The 24,369-nt window shown below is 34.6% G+C and overlaps 1 protein-coding gene across 20 annotated transcripts in view; it reads left to right on the plus strand.

Annotated features, from left to right (window-relative positions):
• The window catches only part of LOC106079307 (deoxynucleoside triphosphate triphosphohydrolase SAMHD1-like), a 64,722-nt gene extending 53,334 nt beyond the window's left edge, over positions 1-11,388 (plus strand). For 15 of the 20 annotated variants that reach the window (XM_056034658.1, XM_056034654.1, XM_056034648.1 and 12 more), the window contains 2 exons: positions 4,390-4,425; positions 4,557-5,183. In XM_056034658.1, the coding sequence (XP_055890633.1) occupies positions 4,390-4,425; positions 4,557-4,649 (129 nt within the window). In that variant the 3' untranslated portion in view covers positions 4,650-5,183. Of the gene's footprint in view, positions 1-4,389; positions 4,426-4,556; positions 5,185-6,607; positions 6,707-6,963; positions 7,098-7,147; positions 7,269-10,342 lie in introns of those variants that run through there. The other 5 variants (XM_056034664.1, XM_056034663.1, XM_056034665.1 and 2 more) reach the window with 3 other exon arrangements.
• The last annotated feature ends 12,981 nt before the right edge of the window (positions 11,389-24,369 follow it).

Consider the following 24,369-nt stretch of genomic DNA (forward strand, 5'->3'; position numbering starts at 1 on the left):
TTCACAACATATGCAAGACTGTTCACATTCACAACCTGGGAATACATATACAAGGGGCAGTGGCGTAGCTAGCAGTGTGCGGGTGGTGCGGGCATCAAGTGATGAGGGGCATCAAGCCGAGGATAAACTTTGTCAGTAAAAACTACACATTTGTATAACAAAGGAAGGAACACTAACACATTTATTTATTTCGCTGCTTTGTTTTTCTCCTATAGGCTTCCTTACAATACATTTAAGCTGCAGATTATCTTGAATCAATTTAATTACATTTGTTTAAAGCTCTAAAGCCAACGCATTTTTACACTTTCTTCAGGGTGACATGGTACATGTATTGTTCAATGCTCTGTATTGTAATGAGGGACAAAGTTGTGTTGGTACATTTTTTTTTATTAAATTGTTCAGTACACGGGTTTCATCTAAATCTAGATTTTTTTTTTATATGCCTCTTGACTCTAGTTAACTTTTGTAGCCTATTTTCAATTCATTGTGATTCTTTTTAGTTTTAGTCATTCTGGAAAAGAATTCACTACTTCTTATCAATTTTAATGCCCATATTTTTACATTTTGACTTTTATTTTCGGCGCATTTTTTGTTTTATCTCGAGATCATTGTAATGTTGCAATGTAAACACAAACTCAGCAATAGGACAGGCCATAAAGCTTTGGAAAGTCTCCTTCTTCCAGCTAATGCCAAAGTTTTGAGAAGGTGGATATATTACTAAACAAAATTTTTTTTGCTACTCCTGCTTACTCTTCTTAACAAGGTAAAGTACCACATCTACATTTAAATCCAACGACATATTCAATGACTGGTGGAGGTTATCTATGAAAATGGAAAACTAAAAATGAGACCAACAGAGCTCACATTCAGCAATCGCATGGAGGGAACTTTTAGTTGTCTGCGAATAGGGAACTGTATTGACAGGAAGGCGCCAAGACGCAAGATTTAATTCAGGAATAGTGAAAGGTACAGAGATTATCTAAAGAGAATCTTTGGACATCATTTGTTTTCTCTCAAATCAAAATCTGGCACTCCGTGGACATGGCTAAGTTAAAGAAGTAGTGGAGGGTCAAAAATGAAAGCAATTTCTTGGATCTGATGAAACCATTATCCAAGAACAAACCACTCCTGATATAACATGTGCTTCGAACCAAGCTTAGTTCCACACCGAAAACGTAAATGTCCCCACAAATACAAAACGAGTTTATTGTAATTTTGGACGATTACGAAATCTAATCCTACAGCAAGTGAAACAATTTTTAAAAACTTCATTTTTATTGGACAGTAGCCTACACCTGACATGTCAAGGCTGGATTAAACTTCCAAAAATAGTGCAATATTAGCTGCATGAAATAAAATACCAGGCAAAAGCACAACGATTCTGTAGAAACACACATATAATAGCTACGGGTGGATTTTATTTTTCATTGGACCAAATTCTTCTAGAAATTATCATCAAATTTTAGCAATATCATGATGCGGTATGAATTAGTGTCGCTTTCCCTACTATTGAATCCTCAGATGAAAAAAAAATCTTGATGGTATTCATAGAAATATTGACAAAAACAAATTTCCTATGAATAGAAAGAGACATCAACGGTTGTCGCAGTTTCTTCAGAAGACTCCATCTTACAAAACAAGGGTCGTTGAGATCTAGAGTTTTATAAAAACATATTCGCTAGATGAATCAGTCTCGAATATCGCCTTCTTGATTCGAATATTTCTGACAACTGTGGTAAGTGTGGCTACATGCAAGCGAAATAGTTCTAAACTTCAGTTGATCAAGAATTACTTTCGATCGACTGATGACATATTTACGACAAACTCATTTGGCAATTTCGTTAATTGAACAAAAGCTGGTAGAAAAACAAGGTTACAAAGACAGTTTGTGTGGAAACACAAACTCAAAATTGGACCCCGAAGTGGTCCATGCAGGCAGGTAAAAATTCAGGTTTCAATATTTTCAGAAATAACATCAGAATGAAATTCTATCAAAGACAAATGACAGAGAAGAATGGAGAAAGAAGGTTGACAGATCTTGTGTGGTGCCCTAACGGTCCAGCAGACCAATGGATAGGTGAAAGTGAATGTAAAGTTAAATGTGAACCATGCCTAACTGATGTCTTATAATGATCTAATGATCTAATTGTTTTTTCAAATCCTCAAGAAAAAAACATTTCCGTATTTTTTTTTCCCTGTAGATGAGTGTTCTACAGCAATAGGTCAGTGCTTCAGTTCACACGATAATATGAAAATCTACTTATTAATTGTTTTAAATTATGTCCAACTTATATGCACACTAAATAGATTTTTTTTTCTCTTTAAAAAAACATTTTTTTGTGTGTGAATGTAGGAGTTAGTAGGACAGACCTTACATAACTAAGCAATACAAATGTAAAAAAATGTTGACAAAAAATCTAAAACCATTTGCATAAATGAGTTAAAAATTTGGTAAATAGTAACCTCTCCCATGTTCGTTATTATGAATAGTGAATAGTTGTAAAAGTGGTGTATTTTTATTCAAAAAAACTTCTTGCATAAGTGATTTAAAAAATTAGATTTTTCGCTTTCAAAAAAAAAGAAAAAAGTAGCTGTTGCATCAGAACTTTGAATGATCTAAAATATTATGATGTCGGATTTTCACTATCTTTTCTAGTCTAAACGGGACGGATGGACGGACGGACTCACAGACTTTCAACACAAATTAATAAGGTCTTTTCCCTTTTCGGGGGCCGCTAAAAAAAAAGCTGATAATATTATTGATAAATTGCTAGTAAGAAAGCACTAAGATTTATATGTAGTATCGTTTTTGTAAAATAGATTTTTTTTCCAAATTAGCAATACTTTAACATCAAATACACATTTCTTTTGGAGAAAAAAAAGGACTTTTTGTTTGGGGGGGCATCATGAGGACTTGCCGCACCAGGCATCAAAAACCCTAGCTACGCCACTGACAAGGGGATATAACTATCATACCAAAATATCAAACTAACATTCACTTTCGCCATACCTCCCCCTGACATGTATGTCTTAGGGCAGTGATGCCCAACCTAATTTTAACTGCGGGCCATTTTAATTTCCGACACGTGTGCCGCAGGCCACATAAACGAAAAGGTACAAAAACGAAATGAAATTGAACTGAAATTATTTGTTTTGTAATAGAGATCTGTGGATCTAGTACTTAATTAATGGGATATTTGAAGTTAATCTTCTTTTAAGCGTCAGAGAAAGGCTCCATTTCTCTACTTAAAATGTGAGCAATTTTGTATCTAGCTTCACCACTGACTCATTTTCTTGTCTCTAGGCGGAGTTGAACGAATCAAGAATACCGTCATATTCTTTTTAAATAATCCTTTAATATAGTGTTTGTTTTTAAAACAGCCACACTTTCTTTTCAATTCAAATATGTTGGTTTATTATCATTTTCTACAAAAAGTAAATATCCGTTCACTTCTCCTGATAGATTCCACATTCAGGGTCCTATTTTATAAATGCACAAATGTTAAAGGTCATGGTACCAATCTGTCAGAGAAAGATCGAAGCCCTAACAAAGGTAAAGATACATTGTTCAACCTTTTTTTTTTTTGGAGGGTGATTTTCTTCAATTTGTGCCGACATTTCGGCGGGCCGGATGGAAACACCTCGCGGGCCGGATCTGGCCCGCGGGCCGTATTTTGGGCATCATTTTTTAGGGTTTTTCCGCATTCCTTGAAGAGATTTAGAAAATAATTTTCAGAAAAATTTTGCGCATCGTCCTCTAAGCCTAAATTTAAATTCCTATATCTATTTCATTGGAATTATTCATTCGAATAAAATAAAGTGTAAAAAAATTATACATTCGCTTAACCAGGATTCTTTCTCGGGGGAGGGGAGGGGAGGGGAGAAGGGAATGAGACTGGATAAAAATGTTCAATTTTTTTTATCTCACACTCATTAGTAATTAGGAGAAAAACAATCTCTTAATAAGTTGTATAAAAATGTATAAAAATGTATTGTCTTTTTAAAAAGCTTTTTAAATGTCAAAATAAGCTTTTATATAAGCTTGTTTTTAAAAAGACATGATTATTTTGATCTTATACATGTAAATATTATAAGAATAGATATTGATATTACATTTATCAGTATCTGAAATATGATTTCATCTCTAATTAGCCCAAAGAAGTTTCAACAAGACACCTAATAACTTTGTGTGTTACAGCCTCTACACTTAACAGTCATAAATAATACCTATACCTCTATATTTTGTAGTTCATTACCAGTTCATGTGTAAAAATGGCGAGATATAGGGTTTGTGTTGAATTAAAAGTTCAGTAATAAATTACATGTTAAGTTTACTAATAATATATCTAAATAGTTTAGTTGTTTTTTTTCCATCTACCAATCTTTCAGGCTGTGAATGTGACAGAAAAAGACTTTAACGTTCAGGTAAAAGTTTTTAAATGATTGAAAATAGTCAAATTTTTAGTTTTTAGCTTTCGTTATCTTGTCACTAACTTATTACAAAGCTTGTATCAACTCACTCTGTTTGTATGTATGTCTGCCTGTCTGGTAAAAAGGTTCTACACATGATTTCTCCCACACCCAATCGTGGATCAAGTTTAAATTTCGCACATTTTTTTCTTGTACCTGACAAACAAGAATCAATATAACAAGGTAAAAAGACAGTTTGTGTGGAAACACTAAACTCAAAACCGGCCCCCGAAGTGGTCCACCTAGGCAGGTAAATAGGTATGTTTCAATATTTTGAGAAAAAATATCAGAATGAAATTCTATCAAAGGCATATGACAGAGAAGAATGAAAAAAGAAGGTTGACAGAGCTTTTGTGGTGTCCCAACGGTCCGTCTTTCTGTCTGTCTGTCTGGTAAAAAGTTTGTACACGTTATTTCTCCGACACCCAATCTCGGATCAAGCTGAAATTTTACACAATTTTTCCTTTTACTTTATTTCTTTTACCTGACAACACATGAATCAATTTAAAAAAAAAAATTAGTTAATTAAATATTGGTAATTATTTTTTTATTGTATATCGAACAAGGGAAAGAAATTGTACTTTACCGAAGTGGTGATATAAGTTGAATTAGTCCCCTTTATAGGTCGCGGCTCTAAATTGAAACAAACAATATATAATTATACAATCTACTCTAATAATAAGTAGGTCACTAGTAGAGTGGTTAGCACTTCGGCCATAGGAGATGTGAGCCACGAGATCGAATTGAGTTCGTTCCCTTTTTTTTTTTTTTGGGGGGGGGGGGGGTAAGTGGTTTTTTTTTTAAACCAATTAAGGTAAAAATCCACCTAGATTTCCCTTTCTTTCTTCCCCCCCCCCCCATTTTCCTAATTCCTAACTGGTCCAGATAAAGTGATAGGATCATAGCGTATTAAGAAAGCTACAAGCATGAAATAGCAAAAAAAAAAATTGACACAAATATTATTAATCTCACATATTTATTGTTGTTCTTGGTTTATTATTGATTTAATTACATGACATCTAAATTAAATGTTTGTTTTTTTTCAAGTACTTTTTATGTTGTTTTATTATTTATTAATTTTTTTTATTTTTTGTTAAGCTAAGCCATTTTTACTTACTGTCAAGGTGGATTTTACAGCTTTAGCTAGATGATATAACTAACCGGGTTCCCCAATTAGGCAGGCCAATGTTTTAATTAAATAACGGCAGCAACCACGAAGTACATGTTAAAGGATCCTAAAATAAATTGTCAACGATAGTTTTACACTAAAACATTTAATACTAAAATATACATGGATGTTAATGGATGTTAAATATACATATTACTTTACAACTGTGAATAATTATTTCATACAATAATAATTACGTAACAGTAACACACCTCACGCAATCACACTTAACTTCAGCCCCACCGCCAGTAACTCTTAACTACTAGGTCAAGGGGACGCAAGGCTCCTTACAAATCAAGGCCTTCTCGACCTGGCCGAGGCCTGGCTCAGTTACGGCTCCAAGGGCGGACTCAAGAGTAAGACCTAATCTGAACAAACTGAAACCTAGATTAAAACCTAAATTTAACGATGCAGCTTAACCAAGAATTTTCATGGATAACATGCGTAGCGGAATATCGAGCCTGATGAATACCTCTGTGTACTTACGTACTCATTCAAACGAGGAAACAGTAGAAACTGTAGCACAAAAGAAACCCAAAGCCAGAACGCTTTCTTCACTAGAGGAGTATAAGAAACTGAAGCGTGACTTCTAACACACACAAGATTCTTTACAACAAATTGCGCAAAACAAAAACTTTTTCATTTAGAGCTACCAACAAACACGATTATAAAACAGTCAAAGAATGCAGTTCAAAAATCAGAAAAAGTAGGTATTAGCCAATAGCCACAATCCCAATTGGTTATGAGAAGATCCGCGGACGTACGTAACTCGAAGTTCATTTTAATTAAGGGAGATAACAATTCCTGTATTGTAATATTCAGTGATTGTTTCTCTTGATCTACACACACTGTATCGAAGAGAAATGACTGCGTGTAAAAACAAGTTCTCTCTTGGTTATTTTAAAAATAATAAACATTTTAGTGTCTCAAGTGTTGTTAATCACATAAACTCATTATATTTATATTTAGATCATAGATCTGGACTATGGGTTAAAATCAGAAGATCCAATCAGAAAGCTGAAAGTGTAAAGCAAGAGAACCTTCGATAACGCTCATTTTCCAGACAAGGTAATAATTATATTTTTTTAAATGAACTGTTTTTCTAAAACAAAACTTAAATTAAGCACAATTTTGTAAGCTATTTATTAGAGTATTGATTTCACATCACTTGATCATGACACTGTCAAAACACACAGGACAAAACCATCAATGATTGTTTTTGTTTAATTATGAGCTCATCCTTACTCTCTCGACTTTAAGACAAAACTTTCTTTTGCATTATTTTTAACCTATTAAAGAAATCAAGTTTGTTTTGATAGAATAAGTTTTAGACGTTCTGTTAGAAAGGAGGAGAATTTTGTCCGAGTCCTAAACCTCCAGCAGAATTTGACATGACATGGCAGGACATGACTTGGGCTATGGTCCTTCTTGACGACAGTCCGTACGTAGCACATACCACATGAACAGGTACATGAACTAATAACTTTTTAAAAATATTTCTTTCTTTAGATAAGCAGAATTTTCAGTCCAAAGAAATTTAACGAAAAGATTTTGCAAGTGTACAGCCGCAATCGCAATAAGGAAGTTTGTGAAATATTAAACTCTGCTTCTGAAGAGTTCGTTAGAAATGGTAAACTTTAATCATTCGTGTCTTTAATATTAAGCTTCACTTTGCATTAAGCCCGTCTAAGTTACAAGTAATGCTAATGTATTTAGATATGGCAGTTCAGCAAATCATTGGTATTTTTATTTCGTTATATTCCTTTGATGTAACTGAAAGAGCGGTTGTTTTCTATGTACAATTCTGTGTTTTTTCTGTTTCTCGGTATTAGTACTATAGATTCAGAAGATCACGGATCTTACTTAAGAAATTTTTATAACTGGTTAAAGTTTTAAGATAAGATTTTATTTTAAAAAGTCACTAAATATTTTTAAAATACCTCTACTTCACTGGTAAAACCGTAGAAACTTCCACAAACCTTCTGGTTGGGCAAGAAAAAAAACACGGATTTCGAAAAGTGCTCTAACAAATTTCCAAGAAATTAGACAGTAGCTGTATATATAATATCGTTTGGAAAAGAATTATAAGCTCGTTTGCCACACTGAGAAAACTCAAATTTGGCCGCTATAATTGTTCAAAGCAAAAAATAAATACATTTGGCTTGAGAACGAGAAAATATTTCTATTGAACGGACTCTACGTCTTCAGGTATTTCCTAACGTAGGTAGTATTCATTAAAGATTTTAATAAGTTATTGACTTATTGTTAAGAAAAAAAATGTGCGCATAGTCTTCTAAGTCTAGATCTCAATGCCAGTCATTGAACTATTTTAAAGTCTAGTAGATCTAGACCAGTGATTCCCAAAGTGGTCTATATAGACCCCCAGGGGTCTACGAAGACTTCCAGGGGGTCTACGAAAGTGAAAAAATAAATTGGGGGTCTATGAGATGTCCACGGGGGTCTACGGTAATAGATTTCATTTAAACAGATCGTGACTTTAATTTTTTACATTCATTTAATGTAATTATTTTGTAGACTAATATATGATGTGTACCTTGGTAGATCCTTTAAATATTTATCCTGCTAATCAAACCAAAGAATTGTAGTATGTAGTCTCAATACGTATTTAAAAAGCTTCATTTTGTATACATGTAACAAATGTTTAACAACAAGAAATGTACACTGTCCAGTGTTGGTTATTTAAAACTGGTATTCATTCATTCCTTGTCAAACAAGCGGTTGCCTAAGTGACTTTTTTTTTATAATGATACGAAACTATTACGCTGTAGGATCATCTGAGACAATGTCACCCTGACAAAATAGATAAAGATTTGAAAAATGTTCTAACCCTCAAAGATAAAGTTCTGAATAGACCCACACAATCTCTCTTCAACATCATATAGAGAAGATGTTGGTTTGTGAGTGACTTAGAAAATCTCTTAACTTATAGCAAAATACGAAAAACACTATTGGTAAAACATGGATTTTACCAGCCATTGTAGTTGTGAAAACTGTTTTACACACACCTACATCTGATATTATTAAAATAATTTCTTTAAGCAACAGTTCTATGGCACATCGGTGGCATGAGTTATCAAACTCAAAAGCTTCTTATGTGATTCTTTGCAAAGAATATATATAGGTTGGGATCAGTGGCGTCACATGCTGTGACAGGGTGTAGCGCTGTGTGCTGCAAACTGCCTAAGGGTCGCCAGCTCCTTATTTTTCCTCAGGTTAACCCACGTACTGGATTCTCAGACAATAGACCAAGTAAAAAATTGTATATACCTTGGGAGTGTAGTCAGTATATGAGGTGGAACAGATGAAGACATTAAACGCCGTATAAATCTAGCGCGTCAGACATTTACACAGCTAAAACCAACCTGGAAATCTCACATCTCAAACAAGACTAAACTATGAATCTTTAACTCTAATGTCAAGGCTGTCCTACTGTATGGTTCTGAAACATGGAGAACAACTGAAGCCACAACAGAAAAAGTACAGACATTCATCAACAGATTCCTGAGAAATATCCTAAAAATACACTGGTATGACGAAGTAGAAAACACCAAACTGTGGGAGATGAGTGGACAGAAAAATATAGAAGTGCAGATCTTAGAGAGGAAGTGGAGATGGATTGGTCACACCCTTAGAAAAGATACCAGCAACAGAGCTAGGCAGGCCATAGAGTGGAACCCCCAGGGAACAAGACGCAGAGGAAGACCAAAAAGAACATGGTGACGCAGTGTATTAGAAGAAGCCGAGAGGACTGGAAAGAGCTGTGAAACCATAAAAAAAAACTAGCAAGAGACCGTGGAGGGTGGCGTGTTTTTGTCAAGGCCCTATGTTCCATGAGGAACCCAAAGGAATGATGATGATGATGAACCCACGACAGCTTTCCCATGTTTGGGTATAGTTGCAAGGCAGCAGCGTTTTGAATTCATTTTTCCTTCTGCTATGTGGCTAATGAGCCCTTCCTGCTTGAAGCCTACTGGCTAAGGCGCCAGTTACTCACCTTCAACCTTCTCCTTTAGTGAAAAAGGTTACGCGGACACGTGAAAGATCAAGAAATACACGAGAAACTCTTTGCGAAAACATTTACACTGATTCTTAATACAAATAAATGAATTAATATTTAATGTTGGAATGTCTTCTTCATAGAATGTATGAAACATGACATCCGTAGGAACAGATGATAAGCCTGGGTAAAGAAACATTTCCAGTGTGTTTGATGACTCCAGCAATACGTATTCATTGCTAATTTAATTGGTTTACATTTCATTTGAATTTAATCAATAAAAATTAGTTATTATTTAATACTTAATTTGTAGCTTTAAATTGCATTTTCACTCTTCAACTCACTAAAATTAGAAATTAGTTTTTAAAAAAATTGCAAAAAAAATGCAATATAAGTTAAGCAGGGGGTCTACCGAAAAGCAGAAAACATGGCAAGGGGTCTACGAGACAAAAAAGTTTGGGAACCATTGATCTAGACATTCGCTTGACCAGGAGTCTTTCACGGGTGAAGAAATGGGAATAGGGCGGGGACTGTAAAAAAAAAGGTTCCATTGTTGTTGTTTTTATCTTACATTTGATATTTATTCAGATAAAAACAATAGCTCTATAAGTTGTATCAAAGAGTTATTGACTTTTTGAAGAAAAAAAGTTTTGTTAATGTTTTTCTTGTTAATGAATTGTTTACAGCTCTCAAACAAAGAGATCAAAACAAGAAGCCAAGCAATGAGAGTGATCAAAAAGATGAACCTAGGGCTAAGAAACGAAAGTGTTGCAACGTTAATTAACCTTTTAGACGCGTGCGGTTGTTGAGGCTCTAAACACTAGAATTGTAATTCCATTTTGTATTTTTTTTTATTGTTGTTGATTTTGTTCTGTGCTTTATGTTTAAAAAAAAGTGCACAACAATAAACCTTAAGAAGAAAAAAAATAGTATTGACTTGTATAAATGGCATTTTATACCGGCAATATTTTTCTCAAACATAATGAAACAGTATTAATAAATGTAAACATATAACATACTAACTTGTGATTCAATCAATTTGAATGAGATTAAGGAACACATCTATTTATTTGAATCATTCTTCAAATTTACTTTATACTATAAAATATTTGTAGCATTGTATTTTGCCACATCGTTTCATGTATTATCGTTTATTCAAAATGCGCGATTTATTTTTTATTTTTTTGTTTTTTTTATGATGAATGGGGGATAAACGTTTTCTTCGAGTGTCTTCCTTAATTTCTTGATCTACATTTTAATGGTCCACTTTTATTGGATTTACATTTCTAAATGTTTTCAGCATTACCGCTAGCAATATTTACAATTCGGCTGCTTTGCTATTGTAAATGAAGTTGAATGCAATAGATAGCTTTAATGTGATTTTTGTGATTAGCGATTTAGTATATTTTTATTCAAAATCACTATTTATTACGCTTTTAGTCTATTTTATTTTCCATTTTTTTTAATTATTCTATTTTTCTTTTTTTTTGTTTGCTGTTATGGGTGTTGCTTTTTAAGGTAATTTTCAAATTTTGATCTGTTTTTTAATTTTTAAAACATAAATTATTTATATATTTTTTGTGTAATTATGTTTTGTATTTGTAAGTTTTGAATTACTCTCGATGTCATGTATTATTTATTTAGTAAAGAAAGAATTCAATACATGTATTGATTTTAAAAGATGTATGTTCAGAAAGAAGCATAATGAAACAATAAAATAACTTTTATTTCATTTTTTAGATTTTTAGAACATTTGTAAAATATCTCATGAAAAAAAAAGTGACTTTGCTAATATTCAAACTTAAATTGCTCAGGTGTATGCTGTTTCACTCTAAGCCACTTAATCGGCCTGTTTATTATGGTAACTTGTATTGAATGATAAAATAAACACAGAAATGTTAGAAAACATTACTATTTATATGTGTAATATTTCAAAGCATCGTAAAGACTGTTTATCTTTACTTCTTCTTCTACTTCTAGCCAGCTTTATTGTTGCTGAGCTTGTCAGCTCTTTAGCAGACTGTGCCAAGGAAAAATATTGTGCAGTTTTCTTCAGTTGTTCAGCACTGCCATACAGGGTGTTGGTTATGTTAGGCTGGAGTGGAAGTAGGGTCTGCCTAAAGTGGATTAGGAAGGGGCATAAAAGAAATATATGATTTACGGTTTCATTGGGGAGGGCGCAGTGTCTACAAAGGGGGAGTTGTGTGGAATTTATTTTATTTAGATGGTAATTTAACAGAGGTGTGTGTCCTTTCCTTAGTTGGAAGATTGTATATTATTCTTTGATGGGGGGAGGAAGTTAATACTGTCCAGTTTGTTAGGCATAGGCATTTCTTGTACATGGCTCTTCCTGTGTTTCCTGTTGCCCATTGGTTGAGCCACTCCTCTTTGTGGTTGTTGATTAACATTGACCTTAGGGTGAGGTAGTTAACAGATCTATCTGGTTGTTCCATTGATGACCCTGCCTTTGAAAGCTTATCTGCCCTTTCATTTCCCATGAGGCCAATGTGTCCAGGGATCCACTGTAATGTGATGTTGATGTTTAATTTTGTTATCATCTGGTGTATTATGACTATTAGTGTTGTCAACTCTCTTGGGCTGTTTGAGGTGCTGCTGTTAAGTGCTTGCAGAGTGGATTGGGAGTCTGTAAAGACAACAATATCTGATGGTGGTTGTATCCCTTCATATAATGTGTTTTCAACTGTCTTCAAAGCTATGGTGATTGCCTCAATTTCGCCTTGGAAGTTTGAGCAGTAATCGCCACAGGGTGCGCTTATTTCAAAGTGTTTATTTTTAGGAAAACCAGGAAGGCATCAAGACCAGCATTGATGGTGGCTTTGAAGGCTGATCAGATCAGTCGGTGTGTACATGGATGGCTGTTTTCGGATAGCTTTTAATTGTTTCAAGCGTGCCTATTTTGAGCTTCAGTGGATTTTGATTCTTTTGTTAGAGTGTTATTTATTAAGTGTGTTTTAATAGTTGATTGTTTGTAGTTAAGTCCAGGAGTTATGATTGAGAATCTGGTAATTTTTTATCTGTTATTGGGTAGATGGTGTTTTAGGGCAAGTTCGTCAGTAAGTTGGATCAGAGTTCTTTGCTTTTTTTTTGCTTGTTTATCCTCACAAATGTTCCTGTTTATATGAACTTCAATATCCATACGATGAGTTTCACTGATCAAGAAAGAAGCTACCGCAGAGTCTATATATTTAATTCTCTTCTTGGCAAAACCATGCGGGAAACCACGATGAAAAAATTTATGGAAAGATAACTTTTTATTTCTACAAGTTGGACTGGAGTTACCCCACAGTAACTTTCGCGGTGACAGAAAAAAAAAGAGGGAGGAGGGGTCGTATGCTACGCCGCGGGTCGGTCCCAAAAGTCATGGAAAGATAACTCTTTTATTTCTGCAATTCGGACTTGAGTTACCCCACGTAACTTTCGCATGACAGTGACACGTAATCTTTCTCTTTATACATTTTATATATTTGACTACATTTATGTGTGTATTTTTTTTTACACATCAATATCTGATGTCATTAAAATAGTTGCATGCTTTTTTTGATTTTGCCCTTTCATATTGTCCGTCGTTTCCTAACCATGGCCACCTCTTCATATATATTTCGTAGAGTCAACAGGTCTTTCAAAGTAGTCAAAATTCCTGCATCAGGTAACTGTTTATTTTTGTCAGTCGCATATATCTCGGAAAAATGTAATCGACGAAAATGTTGCTCTCGAACTTCGCAAGATGGCTGTAAGCTTTGTTTGCGAGCATTGAGATAACTAAGGCTACGTCGTCCGATGTTCTAACGGAAAAACAATCATACACTCTGCTCGACAATACGCTGCCTACATGAATATTTCCGGCGTTTATGTTGGCGATGTCTCAAATACTTCCAGTTACTATCCCTATTCACTTTCGAGAACGTCCGCATGATCCTCCTCGAGTTCACAATCCGGGTTAACGTCTCTCCATATTCCTGCTATTTAGCGGTCCTTTGGATCATGGCCATTAGGAAGCGGAGCATTCACCTGTCACTAAATAGCAGGGCCGAACTTAAAAATTACGGGGCCCATATGCGAAACGTTGGCTAGGAATACGGATAATACGTTAAAATTAAGAGTTTGTATACAAAATAAATTCGTCTTTGCATTTTATTCATTCTTTACTACGTACAGAATTACCTACGAACCTTGCGTGTAGCGAAGTCATTCAGTATATCATAATAATTCTATTTCCTACATAGATAACTCTCAATAGCAGGAATTACCAAATGTATCAATCTATCTTCCAGAATTGTTGACCTCAAGTAATTCTTCTTTATTTTGAGACGCGAGATGTTTCTTTCACCAGATTCCATATTTACGTTTTTTGTATAATGCCGTTTTTTTTTTTATCGCGCGTAGGATTGGCGTTTTCCATATTGAATGACACTCCAAAATGACAATTTGGTCTATATATTTTAAAAGATTTATGAGCTTTCAAAATATTTTAATAATTTCCGGAGATTTCTACGACTTTGCAATTTCAGGAGATTTCCAGGAGCTTCTGGTAAATCAGGAGGCCGCGGGAAATCTGTTATTATAAAATGATTTAATTTAATAATTTACGCCTAGAATTAGCGCAGGAATTATGAAAGTGCGGGGTCCACTGCGGTCGCATAGGTTGTAGTGGCCTAAGGCCGGCCCTCCTAAAAAGTGGCGTATGCTACGACATCATATTTAAATCAATTAACGGCGATGCTTTGTCCTTAATCTACTGTATTCATGTCTATTTATTTTTTATACAAACCATTGTTAAAATCACAATACTTGTACTTTTTTGCGATTTAATAAATTCTTATGTAACCATAAAAAAGAATATGGTAGTCGACATGGGTGTAGCCAGGATTTTTTTTTCGGGATGGGGGGTTGGGCGGATTTTGTTCTCCCCCTCCCCCGATATATATATATGTTAAGGCCGCCTCTGTTGCAGCCTGTTGTCAAACATGTCTTTAAGTCAAAACTGAAACTTCCTTTGAGATTGTCACAAACCACGTTATAGTGTTGATCTGTGCATATCGTTTGGTCATGACTGGACCTAACTAAGCACTTCCTTCCCGCTACAATCCTTATCTGAATTGAAACATATATTGGATGTAATGTTTAAGGAGGCGTTTGTAACAGCTATTCAATAACTCTGTTCGACGAAGAGCATCTTGACGTCAGAGGATTGACCTGTGCACTTTGACACTTAATGTTTACATGCTAGATTAACAATGTCTAGACTCCATAGTACTCTGTACCAATACTTCGTCCAATCAAATTACTCTTGTCACAAACGTTCTTTGGCAATAAATTCTGAATTGGTCATCGTTGTAACAGTTGTCTTTTACCAGTCGGCGAATGAAAAGTTAGCGTACAGCAGTTACATTTTGAGACTTTCAACATATTATATTTGCTTTAGAAAGTCATACTCCTCACTGCTACATACAAGTATGTCGACTAAGCATGAGCACTAGGTTGCTATCGTTTATATTCGTCAGGTTTATAGTTCAAGATTTCCTAAAATAGATCAGTAGTATAGAGGAACAGAGTTCAGTTCAAACCTTTGCAAGATTTTGTGTTTTAAATTAGTCTAATAAAATTAGATTTTGGTGGTCTTTTTAATAAAGAAAAGCATACATTGGTTTTAGTATTGGAAGAGTGCGTATAAAAGTGTGTAAAAGTGTGTGTAAAAGTTGAAATAGTGTCTGAAAGTTGAAATAGTGTAATAGTGTCTGAAAGTTAAAATAGTGTCTGAAAGTTGAAATAGTGTCTGAAAGTTGAAATAGTGTCTGAAAGTTGAAATAGTGTCTGAAAGTTGAAATAGTGTCTGAAAGTTGAAATAGTGTCTGAAAGTTGAAATAGTATCTGAAAGTTGAAATAGTGTCTCAAAGTGTAAAAGAGTGTGGATTGGTGTATGCTTATAGAAAGACAATAATTACTTTGGTCTACGGCTACTCTGCTAAGCATAATTTAGTGCTATAATTGCATGTCCAATCTTGCACAACCATAAGTATTGGCTAAATTTTAGATATATAATACAGGATAAAGAAAAAAAAATATGCAGACTATAGTTTTAATCGGCAGACGTGGATTAAATTCTTTTACAATTAATAAAAGCCTCGAAAGAGAACTGTAGCCCAGAAAGATTAGGGCGCATGAACTTATGACTGGTCTTCAGTTTCACATTTCAATACACCTTTAATTAGACAATGTGGCGTGGAAGTGCTACGCTCTGTTAATTGTAATACAGTTAAACGATCTCTACAGTACAGTGTCATTGGTGTCACCTTGCAGATTAAAACTTGTTATTTTCCACAAGACCTAGATTTTTCCGGAACTTGCTTAGGTTGGAGGGGGGGGGGGGAATGGAAATGTAATTGTGCATTGTTATATTGAAATAAATGTTTTATTTAGATTTTTATAAACCTTTTTAGCTCCGTTAATCGTGCTATAAAGTGTATCTCTTACACTAAAGTAAATGCAGGTATATGCATTAGTGGTACTTTTTTGATATTATAATACTTAGTATATGGGTATTTTTTGACAACCTCGACGAAAAGCACAGACCCGGACAACCGTTATGAGGGGAAGCTACTAAGTGGAAGTTTCTTAGAAAATGATATATCCTGGAATCGATGTTTCGCCTCAATACGTTTGAATAAATAGGGCATTGACTACTAAAAGGAGATGTTTCTTTTTTTTTTTAGTCTTAAATTATGAGGCGACAAAGACATTTAAGTTCAGAAAATGTCTATCTTTGCTACAGAGGACTGGACAAACAAAAATGTAAGGACCCTTTTCTTTAAGCTTTCTCTCCCAGTGTACCTTTTCTGGGCAGTAATGAAACAAAAGATTGATTGATACTAAATTCTTGGAGGTTTCTTGAGGGGCAATAGTACATGTAATCAAACATTATTGTTAATTGTCACTTCACTATACAATTGTGTGTTTAAATAAAAAGTACCACACCAATTATATAAAAAAAAAAGAAAATGTAAAAGACCTCGTATGTATATTCAGCGATTTCGAGGGGGGAAAAAATCACATTTAAATATTATTATCCGATGTGTTTATATTATTGTTGTCTAGATATAGTATTAAAAAGGGAAAGGTGTGATGTGGAACGCATGGTCGAGAGGCTAAGTACTTGTACTTAGCTTGGCTTGGCTACCCATGAAGGTGGCTCGAGGTTTACTGAGCGCTGAAAATCTTCTCCCAGATACCCCCTCCCACACCATTGGTCTACAAATGAGATTGGACCATAGCTCTCTGATCATGCTATAAGCATGAAAGTAGCGCTAGATGAAAGCTAGAATTTATTTTTTTTTTTTAAGGGTGTACAATTAAAACTTTAGGCCTATAAAAAACGGAGAAAACAAAAAGTAGAAATAGTGAATTAATTACTGGTTATTAATTAATTTTTGTTTGATATCGACAAAGATCTTTATTCGTCAGTATTCACAGATATGGTTTAATATGTAGAATTCAGTCCACGTAAATAATTTTCACATTATTTCTCCAGGATCAAGTTGAAACTTTGTACAAAACATATATCGATTTTAAATTAACCAACTATTCAATTATTGATCAATAATTATTTATTTGATATGACTTGAAAGTATCTTTGTCTCTTGTTAGACACCTTGTTTATAGTATTAGTTATTTAGCGACGCACCATAGAATACGTATATTGAACGGAACTAGTGACTAGTTTTGTTTTGGATATGTTGGGTTAGAGACAGGAAAATCAGTTAGCGATAGAATTCTCTAGAGTCTAGGGTAAAGACGTGTTTATTTGACAGAGACTTTTACTGTGGCCCTTTCTTGGAATAAATATCTTATGAATTCATCAGTGTTGACCACATCTCTTCATTCGTTAAATAGATGGTTTGTTTATTCTGTATTGTTGATCAACTACATTGAATACACCCGAACAATAAAACTCAAACGCTTGCAGAGTAATTGATTGAAATCTAACAAACATCTACAGTTGACTTCAGTACAGAATTAAACATACATCACACTCTAGATTCAGCACTCAACTATAGCCCTTACCACTGTTTCGCCTACATATACAAAAGTATTGGCTTCCCTTAGAATGATTGAAAACACACACACAACACACTTTCACACACACACCAAAAAAATACACTTACACACAAAAATAGACCTACATAAACAGCTTGACCCTTTTTTTTTTACTTATCAGATCTTGAACTAATGGACCTTAAAAAGAATGACATTAATCCATGAAAACTCATACAAGCGACATGAAAAGTCACATACATGATTTAAAATAGATCTATATATAGATCTGAAACTGACCACACCTACCCATGCCACGTATGCGGCAGGCTTTTTAAAGCGACCATTGCACTTAACAGTCATCCTCGAGTTCATAGAATATGAGAAATATGCTCATGTTCGATCACCAAGGAGGAGCTATGTATATAGAAGTATATAACCTTTTCGCATATTGGTGTCTTCCTGTGCTTTGTCCTCCTTAATATCACCTTAACTTTCACCTATCCCATAGTAGGATAAATCCCGAGCCGGATTTAGGTATGTAAAGACCCAGAATTAGGATTTTCGTGGAGGCCCTCTACAATTTTCGGAAAGCTTTAATAAAGATCCACTTATGAATGAAAATACTTATATCTAAAAGTATGAAATATTTTAGAATAAAAAAGTTCTTGTTATTGTGATGTAACTTTCCATATTTTTTTTTATTTAATATGCATATTTTAGTTGAAAGGTGTATATTTTTGAGTTTGTGAAGAGAAAGGCATTTGGTAGAATCACTCTCGTAAATCTTGAGCTGTATTTAGTCATTTTAAAGATATATATAGCTCTTCCTTCGTGGTCGAAGATGAGCACATTTCTCATTTCCTATTGACTCGAAGATGAATATAAAGTCCAATCCTCGTTTTAAAAAGCCGGCCGCATATGTGGCATGGGTGGGTGTCACAGACCAGTTTTAGAACCTCTGTGACATGAAGTGACACTCAGTCACCTATTGTAATATTCCGTGCGGGCAAGCACGAGAATAAGTGAATAAGTTAAAGGACTCTAAAATAAGGGTCAATGTTAACCAGTTAGTGAAGAACTCCAGCAGAGAGTGGCTGTAAGATAATTTTCTCTGTCTGTAATATGTGCGGTGACAAATTTGAGCGTGTGTTAACTTAAGAGATTTCTTCGGACTTATATTGTGAATATTTTATTAATGTGATTGCTTTATCTACATGGCATGAGCAGCCAGTATTTATTGCACTATGTTTGGTAAAGGCTGAAGTCGCCAATATCTTTTGTGAACTATATTTTATATGTAATAAAATTCTTGTCTGCTACAAGAGCGTTTATTAATATTTCGGAACGTTTGTGTTTGGAGAGTTCAGTACGCTAGTGTACTCACGCACCTGCAAATCTAGTGCGTATGGGAAAGTATCTAATTAAAGAATATTACAGCAATACCTACAACACTCGGACATACTCGCGTCGTCACGCCTACAACCAAAACCAGGCAGCGACAGTGGGTTAGGTCAGTTGCAGATAGGCCTGCTTCCCCAGCTTTTTGTTGGTTCGGCGCTCTTTCGCCCTGGCCACTCTTATTGCTTCAAATCTTGAGACTCCGAGACTCACAGCTTCACGAGATCGAGAGCTAGTGCTTCCCAGCCGTGAATGTCGATATCGCATTCCTTGAAGGAGCTCTTGAGGGTGTCTTTGTACCGCTTGTATTGTCCTCCCTGGGATCCCTTTCCTGCACACAGCTCCCCGTACAGTAGTCGTTTGGGTAGGCGTTTTTCTGGCATGCTGACTACATGTCCCGCTCATCGAAGTTGGGACCTTTTTACTGTCGCATTGATAATGTACATGTTGGACAGCTTTAAGATTTCTGTGTCTGGTATGTGGTCGGACCAACGCACCTTATGGATACTCCTTAGATAGAGTAGATGAAAGGGGTTTAGCTTTTTGGTGTTGCGGGAGTATAGGGTCCAGGACTCTGATGCATATTAGAGTTACGGGAGAACTACAGCACTGTAGACTTTCAGTTTTGTGGATAAGCTGATACCTTTCCGTTGCCATACTTGTTCTTGAAGTCTGCCAAAAGCAGCATTGTCTTTAAACTAATCACGACAATATTTATGCCAGCCTTAAAAGTGCGAAAAATAAAATGTTTAGAAATTTAAAAAAAACGTTTAAGCACCACGCATGATCTGTTGACAGTCTTTCTCCATTTCTCTCTGTATTTTGCATTGAGCAGAATCTCTTTCGATGGCATGCTCCTCCATTCTTTTATGTTGTCTTCCCATCAATTTCTCTTATCTTATCTTATCTTATATAATACAGACGTTACTTCAAAAAAGAAGATGATTACGTCCTACGCGTCATGCATTTAGTCATGCATATTAACCAATGACTTAAATTCTGCCAAGTCACTGGTTTTCCTGGCTAGCTCAGGCAACCCATTCCATGCTCTAATAGCACTAGGGAAGAAAGAGTATTTGTATAAATTTGTCCTAGCATATGGGACGAGGAATGTGCCTTTATCTTTGTGTCTTTAAGAGTATTTTATTAAATTTTGTTTTTGTATTTGAAGATTATGGTTCAGTGTTTTATGTATTGTTGCTACTTTACTTTTGAGTCTTCTGTCCTGAAGGCTTTCTAAATTTAGTGATTTTACTAAAGGTGTTACTCTAGTCAAATGTGAATATTCGTTTGTTATGAATCTCAATGCTCTATTTTGTGTCTGTTCCAGTTTCTTATTGTTATCTTGAGTTGAGGGGTCCCAAACGGAGGATGCATATTCTATTATTGGCCTAACCAAGGTTAAATAACATTTTAGTTTTATGTTCTTGTTTGACTTATAGAAATTTCTTTTAATAAATCCTAATGCTTCCGTCTGCTTCTTCTCATTTTTTCTGGAACTGTTCTTTGAAGGAAGATTTTTGTAAGCCCTTAGGATCTTGTGATATTGCCATAAAGTTTTAGTTTGCTTTTTTCTTAACAGTAATTAATAGGTCATCTTTGGCTCTAATGACGTTGTGATCCTTAACATACAAGTTCCACAATAGTAACTTCAAAATAATTGTAAGTGAAGTAGACCCAGATTTTTTTTATTGCACTGCTAGCTCCAATTCCCTATTTAATTTCCTTTGAGAAACATTATTTAAACATTATTCAAACATTATTCAAAGATATCTTCTCTTCATATAGATGTTTTTCAAGCTACGCACGAATGCCTAGGAAGGCCAAATAAATCAGATTAAACTATTTTAATTGGACCTAATCTAGTTTAAAGACAAACTTGTTATCGAAGCTGTAAACACTATAGCATTGTTTATAAAGCATGTTCTTGTCTTAGCTTGCTCAGGACTGCTCTAAAGTTTGCCCGCTCAGACCTAATACAGATATAACGATAGATGATATATCTTATCGGCAAAGTGCGAAATGTTGTCATTCTAGATAATGACTAGATAATAACAATAGGATTTTCTTAAGCCTAAAAATAAATGTGTAGGTCTGTATTTCTTAACCCTGGAGTCCGTAAGTACTCTTTGGTAGGATTCTGATATTTAAATTTGAGATGATTCTTCTCATCTTCTTATCTTATATGATACAGACGTTACTTCAAAAAAAGGTCTTTTCCGTACTCTGTCCGATTTGGTAACTCATTAAGACAAACCCTACAGATCATAAAATCTGAGTTGGGGTCATTATGGGAACATAGTAACTAACTGTTGTTTTTTTTTTCATTTATTATCTGGAGATTTAAGGTCATGAGTCTATCACTTATTCCTTCTGGAGAACCTACAAATTTTCTTACTAGCGTTGCTTTCAAGGTAGAACCGATCCAGCTTCACGGCGTAGTTCACTGTTTCTACCGTTCTAGAAGAATGTATGAGATATCCAGTCACAGAGTTCACCTTTTGTTGGCTAGCCGAGTCTCCCTACAGTGCTGCTACATAAATGTTGTACCGATGGAGCTACGTGGCTATAGGTGCTGTTGGTTTTTATGGTCTTTCAGTGGTTTCTTTATCAATGAAGATGTGTACGATATCTGCACTTTTAAAAAGTGAAACTATCAGGTCTTGATGACCTAACTCTGGGTTAGAGAACAAATCCGTACGAGAATAACATAGCATGACATATTTATATCCTGATGTTCTTTTTACATATAAAAAACTATATTTACTTTGATTTGTTACTAAACGTTTTAAAAAAAATCAACTACTACCTTATTAATAATAAAAGTTGAAAAGTTACCCCTTCAGACCTTGTGGACTACAGGGTAGATGATGTAAAGATAATCTGCCTACGGTTAACGAGGGTGTCATGTGGCCAGCACAACGACCAAGCGCCTTTACTTTTCGCTTACTAGTGTCAGTTACCCATTAGAGAACCCGGGCCCCCCGGTTCAGAAGCCACGCGCTTTACCGCTCAGCCACCGCGATTTGTCTTATTTATGATGGTAATTACAAATGATAAGAGGAGGTCGTTTGATACTTGCCCTAGATGGGAAAGTTCTTCCACTGTGATAAGCGAACGCCAAAAAAGCAAATAGCACCAATCATTAAAAACTTATCCAACACTACTGAAGAAATTTCTAAATTGCGCATAGTAGTATAAAATATTGCCCAATAGTCATTGTTCTCTACACACATACTTCTTTTTTGGGGCGTAAAGAAATATTTTATTAAAACTAATTTGAGATAGAATATTAATAATTAGGCCATAATATTCACTATAAGAACTATTAAAATTTTTACAAAGCTTATATTAACACTGTCTGTTTGTTTGTCTGATTGTACACGTTATTTCTCCAACACCCAATCTCGGCTCAAGCTGAAATTTTGCACAATTTCTTTTACCTGACAACACAAGAATCAATAAAAACAAGGTTACAAAAACTCAAAATTGGCCCACGAAGTGGTCCACCCAGGCAGGAAAAAAAGGCAGGTTTCAATATTTTCAGAAAGAATAACATAATAAAATTCTATCAAAGGCAAATGACAGAGAAAAATGGAGAAAGAAGGTTGACTGATCTTGTGTGGTGCCCCAAAGGTCCAGCAGACCAAGTAAAAGTGCATGTGAAGTTAGATGTGAACCTGGTCTAACTGATGTCTTATAATGAGTATCTAATTGATCTGATTGTTTTGTAAAGGGCCAAACTCTTATTCAAAGCTTCGAAAAAAAAAATTCCGTAAAAAAAAAAAAAAAATATGCCATGATTTTTCTACTACATACAGTAGTGTGCTTAGAGTTAATGCTAGAATATGAAAAACTACTTATTCATTGTTGTTTTAAATTATGTTCAACTTTTTTGCATAGTAAATAGATTTTTTTCTCTTTAAAAAAAAAGTAAAATTATTTTTTTTGTTAATGTGTATTTAGTATGACAGACCTTACATAACTTGCATTAGTGATTTTAAAAATTAGATTTTTCGATGTCAGAAAAGAAAAAAAGTTGTCTATCAGTCCGTCTGTCCGTTCGTCCCGTTTATATCTCAGAAACTAGAAGAGAATATGAAAATCGGACATAGTGATATTTTAGATCATTCAAAGTTCTGATGCAATTGCTACTTTTTTTTTTCTAAAAGCGAAAAAACTAATTTTTAAAATCACTACAACTATCTACTATTAATAGTAAAAAACACTCTTTATTAGGGGATGACTATATACCATATTTTTAACACATTTATGCAAACGGTTTTATATTTTGTGTCAAAAAAAAAATTACATTTGTATTATTAAGTTATGTAAGTTCTGTTGTAGTAACTACTACATTTACACACAAAAAATGGTTACTTTTTTTTAAGAGCAAAAAAAATCTATTTAGCATGCATATGTTGGACAGAATTTTTGTGCTTTCCTCGTGTTGGCGCCTCCATATCATCGCTACTCTTGGTATGCGTAGTTCATTTTGTCGTAGAACATGTCCCGCAAACCTCATGCGACGTTCTGGCACAACCTCACTAAGTGCTTGACTGCCAGTTCAGTATAAGATTTCCTTGTTTGAGACCCGATCTGTGTAACTGACTCTCAAAATCCGTCTCAGACATTGTTGTTGACCCACATATAGTCTTTTCTCAATTTTGACACAAACACTCAACCAAAGGATTTTTTTTCCTTTTTTTACGAAATGTTTTTTCTTGAGGATTTGAATAAGAGATTGAACCTTTACAAAACAATTAGATCAATTAGATATTCATTAAAAGACATCAGTTAGGCCAGGTTCACATTTAACTTCACATTCACTTTCACCTATCCCTTGGTCTGCTGGACTGCTGGGGCAATACACAAGATCTATCAACCTACGTTCTCCATTTTTCTCTGTCTTTGTCTTTAATAGAATTTCATTCTGATGTTGTTTCTGAAAATATTGAAACCTGTCTTTTTGCCTACTTGGGTGGACCACTTCTGGGGTCGATTTTGAGTTTAGTGTTTCCACACAAATTGTCTTTGTTAACTTTTTTTTAATGGGTATGAATGTATTTACATAAAGTATACATACTAAATATTTTATAAGACAACAAAATTTTGCTTTTGGAGAACCATACATTCTTTTAATATAATTCTTCAGCAATAAAACATTTTTTGAAAGGTAATAAGGATGCTGTAGTGAGTTGTTTATAAAAGAACTAATTTTTTGTTCCACATTGTTCTAAAAATGGTTTACATAAAATAAGCA

This window comes from Biomphalaria glabrata, chromosome 7 (genome assembly GCF_947242115.1).
Source record: "Biomphalaria glabrata chromosome 7, xgBioGlab47.1, whole genome shotgun sequence".
Taxonomy (NCBI): Eukaryota; Metazoa; Mollusca; class Gastropoda; family Planorbidae; genus Biomphalaria; species Biomphalaria glabrata.